The 10304-nt window shown below is 38.0% G+C and overlaps 1 protein-coding gene across 6 annotated transcripts in view; it reads right to left on the bottom strand.

Annotated features, from left to right (window-relative positions):
* Znf711 (zinc finger protein 711) overlaps window positions 1-10304 on the bottom strand; it is a 33360-nt gene that overhangs the window by 15566 nt on the left and 7490 nt on the right. For all 6 annotated transcript variants that reach the window (XM_031367103.1, XM_031367093.1, XM_031367129.1 and 3 more), the window contains one exon: window positions 2142-2681. In XM_031367103.1, coding sequence (XP_031222963.1) covers window positions 2142-2681 — 540 coding nt within the window. The remainder of the gene's footprint in view (window positions 1-2141; window positions 2682-10304) is intronic.

Raw genomic sequence — 10304 nt, 5'->3', positions numbered from 1 at the left:
GGGACAAAGGAAGGAAGGGACCTGGTTGGGAGAAGGGAGAAGGAGAAGAAAGGGGGAACATAATCAGGTATCAAGGGCAGGGAGGAAACAGGAGTGAAGCTTTGAGGGCCAGCAGAATGAATGGAAACAGGCAAGCTCAGAAGGTGAGAGGTGGGGGGACCCTCTAGAATGCACCAGAGACCTGGGAGGTGAGAGACTCTCAGGACTCAGAGGGAGGGACCTCAGATGAAATGCCCTACACTGGGAAGAGAGAACTTATAGAATCCACCTCCAGCAGAAAGACAGGGAGGGCATCAGGTGGAGCAATGGGGTCGCCATCCCACGGTCAAAAACTCTGACCCAGAATTGTTCCTATCTAAATGAACTGCAGGGACAAAAATGGAGAAAGATACTGAGGGAAAGGAGGTCCAGCAACAGACCCAAACTGGGATCCATCTCAAGGGGAGGCTCCAAGACCTGACACTATTACTGATGCTATGGTGTGCTTACAGACAGGAGCCTAGCATGGCTGCCCTCAGAGAGGCCTAACAAGCAGCTCACTGAGACAGAGGCAGATATTTATACCCAACCATTGGACTGAAGTCTGGGACTTCTGTGGTTGAATTGGGCAAAGTCTGGAAGAAGCTGAGGGGGAGGGCAACCCCACTGGAAGACCAGCAGTCTCAACTAACCTGGATCCTTGAGATCTCTCCGACAATGAGCCACCAACCAGGCAGCATACTTTAGCTAGTCTAAGTTCACCACCCTCTACCACTAACAGATAAAGCAGAGGACTACCTAGTCTGGCCTCAGTAAGTGAAGTGCCTAACCCTGGAGAGATTTGAGGCCCCAGGAAGTGGGGTGCCTGGGTGGGTGGGCCTCCTATTGGAAACAGAAGGGAGGAGGAATGGGATGAGGAACTGTGGGAAGGTAGACCAAGAGGGGGGTAATGGCTGGACTATAAAAAAATAAAATAAAGTTTAAAAAAATGTGCATATAAAAAGAAAGCTAAAGTAGTACAGTTTAGAATTATATTTAAAAATTAAATACATCTAGTTTGTACTTTTAGTTTTAAAAACACTGACTTAAATATATCATAAAGTCATTTTACAAGTACACAGGCACACATATAGACTTTCTACAGGGTTATTCCCTTCCCAGTATTTTATTTTTATTTTTAAAAGGAAAAGGCATATCTTTTGGAAATGTTAAAAACCTTTATCTAATCTTTTCTATTTGTTGAATAATTCCTTCAAAATTTATGAAGAACATTTCCACTCTTTTTGCACAAGCTTATATGTATGTGTACATGTGCATTCATGTGTGGAGGGAGGGGTTGCATTCAAGGCAAGTACTCTATCAGAAGGACTCTTTCCTTTTATAAACATGAAAATCATAAGGTTTTTATTATCTTTGATAGTTTGTCTGGCAAATCACCCAAAATGATAGTAAAATATTTCTACTTCATTTTTTCAAATGGAATGCTGTAAAGACCCCAAAGCAGTCTGAATTAAATGTATCAAATAGTTTTGCATATACAACACATAATCATTCAATAAAAATAGATCTTAAATCTGGAAAGAATCGTAAGACACAAACTAAGTTTATGCTTTAAGTGAAATATTTTAAAAATTCATATAACCTATATCTAACCACATTATGCTTAAGTTCTTATGTAAATGCTTATTGACAATACCAGTACCTGATGTTTTTAAAAAGCAGTTAACATAATTTACTACTCATTCTGAAATATACATAATTTATCATTAAACTTTGTATTAGTTAATGTTTCTGTTGAGCCTTTCAAATATATACTTCTATTCTAAGACTTTAACTGACATCCACTTTACTCTGGTATGCAATTTCAGAGCATATTAAAAATATAGGTAAACTTGCCGGGTGGTGGTGGCACACGCCTTTAATCCCAGCACTTGGGAGTTCGAGGCCAGCCTGGTCTACAGAGTGAGTGCCAGGACAGCCAGGGTACACAGAGGAACCCTGTCTCGAAAAAACAAAACAAAAAAGCATCTCAATACCACAGCTTTGAAATTATTTTCAAAAAGATTTTTTCTATTACTTCTACTGAATCTATATTTGATTCCAGAATCTTTCCATATTATAAAAATTAATATCTCAAGTAATTGATTTTATGTTTCACTTACAAGATATCATTAAGTAGTCTTCAGAAGTGCTCTTGACATCATCGTCGTCATCTTCAGTTTTTATGGTAACAGTAGAATCAGGAACACTATCAGCTGCTTGAATCACAGTTTCTGTATCTGAGTTAGTTACAAGAACCTCTTCTGATACCATTGTGGGAGAGTCAACACCTGAAACACAATCTTGGACCACATGTTCCAAATGTCCATCAGGACCAGAAACAAGATCAGCCACAAAAACCTGCTCAGGAACCCTTACAGTTTCTGTTATAAGCTCCGAAGTTAATATATGATCTCCATCATCTTCCTCCAAATCTTCTTCAATGGCAACATCAGCTTCAAGTACAGCTTCAGGAACAATCACCCCTTCTGTTACTACATCAGTCTCTGCAATAATGTCAGGCCCATGGACAACTTCAGCTGCAAGGCCATGATCGAGAGTTATCCCATCATCTGTGACAACATCAGAAACTAATACAGCTTCAGGAACTGAAACTACAATATGGTCTCCATCGATATGTGCAGTACCAGCCATTCCAGCCACTACAATACAAACAATTATTCAAAAAAAGGTAAAGTTATTTTATTAATAAAATATTATGTTTAACTAATAAGTACTTTCATAAAATAGTTTAAATATGTACTACATGTCTTGATTAAACATTTAAAAGGATTGTTGATGACTGTACTAAAAAAATCACTAATTTGGAATTGGGCTAGAAGTCAGTGTAAAAAAGCCAAAAATAATCTAGATAGAGATGTTAAAAGAAATTTGTCCTTTAAAAGCAAAAAAGTCAAAATGAGAAATCACTATACTTTAATTAAAATAACTAAAATAAAAACCAAGCTTGTAAAGACTGAGAAAATATGTCTTGTATATATTTAGGGAAATGCAAAATGTTAACAGTCATTCCGAAAAAATAGTTTTTGACAGTTTCTGACAAAACTAAACATTCATTTTCTATATAAACCAACAATTGCAAATAAGGCATTTCTCCCCAGAAAACAGAAAACATGTTTACACAAAAACTACACTTAAATATTCACAATAGTTCATAATAGCTGTTATTTATGATAGTAGAAAATAAACATTATCAATCCATCACCAGATAAATGTTTGGTTAAATCGACACTGCCACAGCCTTTCCAAAGAATTTCTTTCTCAGTAATAAATACAAGTAAGGTGATACAACTAACAACTAGAAAACAAAATCTCTGGAAACTTATCAGGACTTGGACCTACTACTCAAAATGAAGAAAATAAATGACAGATGTGGGTCTGTCCCTAAAAATTTTACTTAAATTACCACTTCAAAGGCAAGGAAACATTAAATACAGTAGAGTAAGATGTACATAAGATTCAAAGCTAAGGTGGACTGTTACAAAAAGCATTACCTAGACATGTAATTCTTAACTCTCTTAACCTTATATTGGCCCCACATAAGACCAGCCATGTCAAAAACCAGTCAAAGAAGAGAGAACTACTCTTGGAGATCTATCCTCTACCTCTAAACCATTGGCTAGGTATAGAATATGAGAGAGGGGAAAATCACTGTCATTAACTGTATAACCTTTCCTCAGCTTACCAGACTCCAAAGGATAGCTCTAAACACCGTCAGACAGATAGCTCTGGATAACCTTGGAGGGTCACAATGTAAAATAAAAAGACATGAATGTGAGAAATTTGTTGTGAGGAGGAATGAACAGGGGTGGTAAGAAGGAAGAGGTGAGAATAGTCAGAATGAAAGTGATGCACAGGGCTGGTACGATGGCTCAGTGGATAAGAGCACTGACTGCTCCTCTGAAGGTCCTGAGTTCAAATCCCAGCAACCACATGGTGGCTCACAACCATCCGTAATAAGATCTGACACCCTCTTCTGGTGTGTCTGAAGACAGCTACAGTGTACTTAGATATTATAACAAATAAATCTTTAAAAAAAGAAAGTGATACATATGTGAAATTATATAAAAGAGTAACATACAAACAAAAAATTATAATTGATGCACAAATAAGTGGTCACCTTACCAAAAGCAATCTACAGGTTCAATGCAATCCCCACTAAAATTTCAACACAATTCTTCACAGACATGGAAAACTTTATATGGAAAACATAAAAGTCCAGGGTAGCCAAAATGATTCTCAACAATAAAAGACTTTCCGGGGGCATCACAATCTCTGACCTCAAGCTGTGCTACAGAGCAATAGTGATAAAGACCACGTGGTACTGATATAGAGACAGACAGCTCAATCAGTGGAATAGAATCAAAGACCCAAAACATAAACCCACATACCTATGGACACTTGGTCTTTGACGAAAATGACAAAAACATACAGTGGAAAAAAGACCATCTCCAACAAATGATGTTGGTCTAATTGGCAGTCTTTATGTAGAAGAATGAAAATAGATCCATATTTATTACTTTGCACAAACCTCAAGTCCAAGTGGATCAAGGACTTCAACATAGAACCAGATACAGTATGAATCTACTAATAGAAAAGAAAGTGAGAAAAAACCTTGAACTCATTGGTATGGGAGAAATTTCCTGAACAAAACACAAATGGCTCAGGTTCTAAGATCAACAATTGATAAATGGGACCTCATGAAACTGAAAAGCTTATGTAAGGCAAAAAACAGGCAATAGAACAAATTGGCAACCTACAGATTGGGGAAAAAAATCTTCACTAACCCTATATCTGATAGAAAGCTAATATCCAAAATATATAAAGAACTAAAGAAATTAACCTCCAAGAACCCAAATAACCCAATGTAAAAAATGGAGTTCAAAGCTAAACAGAGAATTCACAACAGAATAATCTCCATTGGCTGAGAAGCACTTAAGGAAGTGGAAGTGTTCAAACTCCTTAGTCATCAGGTAAATACAAATCAAAATGACCTTAAGATACCACCTTACAACAGTCAGAATGCCTAAATCAAAAACTCAAGTGACAGCACATGTTGGTGAGGATGTGGAGAAATAGGAACACTCCTCCATTGCTGGTGGGATTGCAAACTGGTACAACTACTCTGGAAATCAGTCTGGAGGTTCCTCAGAAAATTGGAAATAGTTCTACCTGAAGACCCAGATATACCACTCTTGGGAATATACCCAAAAGTTGCCCCACCGTGCCACAGGGGCACGTGTTCCACTATGCTCATAGCAGCCTTATTTATGGTAGCCAGAAGCTGGAAAGAACCCAGACCTCCCACAACAGAAGAATCAATACAGAAAATATGGTTCATTTACACAATGGACTAATACTCAGCTATTAAGAATGAGGACATCATGAGTTTTACAGGCAAATGGATGGAACTATAAAATATCATCCTGAATGAGGAAACTCAGACCCAAAAGGACATGCATGGTATGTACTCACTAATAAGTGGGTATGAGCCAAAAAGAACACAATACCTAGGATACAATCCACAGACCGTAAGAAGTTTAACAAGCAGGAAGGCCCAAGTGAGGCTACTTAAATCCTACTTAGAAGGGGGAACAAAGTAATTAGAGGAGGTAAGGGAGAGAGGGACCTGGGTGGGAAGCGAGGAAGGGAAAACAAGAACAGGGTAGGATCAGGGGGTAGGGGTGGGAGCAGGAGAGAAGTTCAGAGAGCCAGGAGAATGAATGGAAATATGCAGCCCCTGGGGGTGAGAAGTTGGGGGATCCTCTAGAAAGTACCAGTGACCTGGGAGGTGAGAGACTCTCAGGACTCAGTAGGGGTGACTTTAGCTAAAATTTCCAGCAGTGGGAAGAGGGAACTCAAAGAGTTCACCTCCAGTATAAAGGCTGAGCTTCAAGTGGAGTAATGGGGTTACTCACCCATCAAAACTTCTGACCCAGAATTGTTCCTGTCTAAAAGAATTGCAGGGACAAAAATGGAGAAATGACTGAAGGAAACGTGGTCCAGTGACTGGCCCAACTTTGGATCCATTTCATGGTGGGGGAGAGGGGAGACACCAAGGCCTGATACTATTATTGATGCTATTTTGTGCTTACAGATAGGAGCCTAGCAAGACTGTCCTCTGAAAGGCTCTACCAGCAGCTGACTGAGACAGTAGCAGACTTATACCCAACCATTGGACTGAACTCTGAGACCCCTGTGGTTAAAGAGCTGAAGGGGTGAGCAAGTTCAGAGGAAAACTAGCAGTCTCCACTAATCCAGACCCTAGGGAGCTCGCAGAGACTCAGCCACCAACCAGGTGCATACATGGACCAGTCCAAGGCCCCTGGTACATATGTAGCAGAGAACTGGCTGGTCTGGCCTTAGTGGGAGAAGATTTGCCTAATCCTAGAGAGACCTGAGGTCCCAGGAAAGAGGGAGGACTGGTGGAGAGTAGGGGGGAGCACCCTCTTGTAGGTAAGGGAGAGGAGGAATGGGATGAGGAACTGTGGGAGGGGGAACAGGAAGGGGAGACAATGCTGAGATGTAAATAAAATAATTTTTAAAAGATATGAGTAAAAATTAAAATCAACACACAAATATATGTCCAAATGATAGAAAATGAATGAGGCATATCATTTTAAAGAACAGGAATTATCTAAAACATTAATATTCTGGGTTTGGTATTGTACTAATATTAAATAGGATACTAGCATTGAGGGGAATGAATACTAATTTTTACCAATTTCTATGACTATAATTTTTGAAAAAAGAGAAGCAAGAGGATATTGTTATAAGTTAATACATTATACTACAAATATACAAGATTATATAACTACAGAAGCCCCATCAGTTCTTTAACTTAAAAGAATTGCTATATCACTTAACCTTAGAACCTTTTAACACCTGATTTAGGAGAAAAGAATCTTAACTCATATTTGACTACAACTTAGCTTGATAATATTAGTAAGTTTGAAAGAGGGAGAAAATGTTAATTTTTCTCTTGAGAAGCATAGTAAGCACCAAGTTCCCACTTGCTTTGTAAATACTGTAAGAGTATAAATTCCCTTATAGAAGGATTTTAAACTCTGCCACCCTAAGGTGGTAAAATAAATGAATTGAGCTTGTGGGTCTACTTAAAATGTATTATCTACATGAAATGACCTAGTACACAGCCTTTTTGACCTAATGATCACTTTCTCATAAAATAATATCTGAAAGAATGTAAAGATACTATTATGGAGATAAACAATGCAACTTATAGCCAATTCATCAGGAAGTTAGTTAAAGATGAAAACCAGCTTATATTGTCAATGATAAAAAACTAAGAATGAAAAAAGAAGCTGATGTTTCAACCAAGATCCTGGGATCATCATTACTATTATACTGACTTTTGAGACAGGGTCTCATGCAGTTCGGGTTGGCTTCAAAGCAGTTAAGTAGTCAAGGTCGACCTTGAATTCATGATTGGCCTGACTTTGCCTCAGGAGTTCTGGAATTACAGGCACATGCCAACACACCCAACCTCCCTTTCAGCTATTCTAATTCTTTTTTTTGACATTCTTAAATTTTTACCGCAATCCTAAATTACATCAAAAGAACATAACAGACATGTCAAAATGGACACAAAGCCTCACCCCTACACAAGGAGCTACAGGCAAACTAAGGAATATTCACAGAGTGGGAGAGAAATAGTCTTCATCAGAGAAGAGCACACCAATTGCTTATCCAATACCTAACAGTCAGTCCTGAAAATATATATAACAAGTAATATTACAGAGACTTAGCAGGTTACATTTAGGAATATACATGCATGAAAAATATTTAGAAATATATATAAATGAAAAAAAGAGGTCATGAATTTGAAAGACAGCAAGGAAGGATGTAGGACAGGGTTTAGAGAAAGGAAAGGAAAGAGAAATAATGTAATTATATTATAATCTCAAAAAATAAAAATAAAGACATAACCATAACCCCACAAAACTGATAGACAAAAAGAATATGTATCATGTGGGGAGGAGGAATAGAGAGGGAGGGATTTGGGTGGGAAAGGAGAGAAGAAGGGGAAAAGCGAAACATGATCAGGTATTGGGGGCGACAGGAGCAAAGCCCCAAGGGGCTGCAGAATGAATAGAAACAGGTAACCTCAGGAGGTGGGGAGGACCCTCTAGAATGTACCAGAGACCTGGGAGGTGAGAGACTCTCAGGACTCAAAGGGACGAACCTTAGACAAAACACCCTACAGTGGGAAGGGGGAACTGGTAGAGTCCATCTCCAGCAGAAAGATAGGGAGGGTATCAGGTGGAGCGATGGGGTTGCCATCCCACAGTCAAAAACTCTGACCCAGAATTGTTCCTATCTAAATGAACTGCAGGGACAAAAATGGAGAAGAGCCTGAGGGAAGGGAAATCCAGTGACAGACCCAAACTGGGATCCATCTCAAGGGGAGGCTCCAAGGCCTGACACTATTACTGATGCTATGGTGTGCTTACAGACAGGAGCCTAGCATGGCTGTCCTCTGAGAGGCCTAACAAGCAGCTGACTGAGGCAGAAGCAGATACTTTTATACTCAGCCAATGGACTGAAGTCTTGGACCTCTGTGATTGAATTAGCTAAAGGCTGGAAGAAGTTGTGGAGGAGGGCAACCCCACTGGAAGACCAGCAGTCTCAGTTAACCTGGACTCCTGACAATGTATCAATATGACAATATATCTCTCAGACAATGAGCCAGCAACCAGGCAGCATACATCAGCTGATATGAGGCCCCCAACACACACAGCAGATTATTGCTGGGTCTGGCCTGGAAGAGACATGTAACCTTCAAGAGATTTGAAGCCCCAAGGAGTGGGGAGGCCTGGCAGGGTGGGGTGGGGTTGGGTAGGGACATCCTCTTGGAGACAGGGAAGAGGAATGGGTTGAGGAACTGTCTGAGGGCAGAATGGTAGGGGGATAATGACTGGACTGTAAAAAATGATTAAAGATAATTTTTTTAAAAAGTACTCTTGGTCATTTATTACTCCAGAAAATTAAGAGATAAGCACAGAGTGGGGTTTCAAATCTTACATTTATCCAGACTAGAAATGATAGCTTCATGAAAGAAAATTAAATATTAAGCCTATTCAATTCCTAATAATGGAATTCTTTATATAGAGATGCTAAGATTATTATTTCATAAAAATATTTTCACAAATCAATGGTTTGATAATCAAGAAATCCCAATTATTTCAGGGTATGGTTGGAGATTAGTTTGATTTCTCATCAGATAATGGGGACAGACAGAAGGATAGAATAATTCTAGCTAGTGTTGCCTTATGCTCAGATTAACTTGGCTCAGCAATTCAAAGAAAATAAAATAAACTATTCCAAGTTCACCTAGCCCAGAGTAGGTCAAAATCAATCAAACCTAAACCAAAATGAATCATAAATATTCTTTTTTACCCTGAGTATATTTCTTAAAAGTTGAACCAAATCATCTTCAAGAACTAATGAGTACAACAGAATATTATCCAATTACTCAAACTAAAATAATCCTTATTTTTATTTCTTCTCATCAGTTAATGTGTTATACTTTATTAAATTCTAAAACAAATTCAGCTATATATGAGCTGTAATTCCTTTAAAATGACATTTATTCAGATACATGAGTAATATTTATTATGCACTAATAATGATCAAGCAACCTTATCTTATGTATGTGAGGGAGCACATATATACATATACATATAATCTCATTTAATCCTCAAAATAAGGGTGAGTGTTTTCTCCATTTTATATATTAAGAAAACATATTTTCTTTTAAAAATGTACTTATTATCATTGTGTATATAAAACTGAGGGATAACCCCACAGGAGAACTTTTTGGAGTTTGTTGTTTCCTTTAACCTTTACGTGAATTCCGGGAATTGAAGTCAGGCTATTCGGCAAGTACTTCACCTGCTAAACCATCTCACTAGCACCCAGAAACTATATTTTAGAGAATTTAGCTGTATTCATTCTTTGACTCGGAGTTGTAGGGTTTTTTTTTTCCTTCTTCTTCTACTCACCTAGAAGCATAAAGTTTCATTTCTTACCCTAGATAAGTTTTAAAAGAGAGACTTTATAAAATTAAGCAAATAGAGCATTACTATAGTAATATTTTGAGGCTTTAAAAAACCTATCACATAAAAACTTATTTAAATATTATTTTAAAATTTATTAAGCAACACCTAATGGCATAAAGAATTTACCTTATTAGTTAAAAAATTACAAAGGATAAACAATCATCTTTCAAATGTGAACCAATGAGA

Source organism: Mastomys coucha, chromosome X, assembly GCF_008632895.1.
Source record: "Mastomys coucha isolate ucsf_1 chromosome X, UCSF_Mcou_1, whole genome shotgun sequence".
In the NCBI taxonomy this organism is placed as follows: Eukaryota; Metazoa; Chordata; class Mammalia; order Rodentia; family Muridae; genus Mastomys; species Mastomys coucha.
The sequence above is the reverse complement of the archived record's forward strand: the minus strand, read 5'-3'. Positions and strand labels throughout refer to the sequence as shown.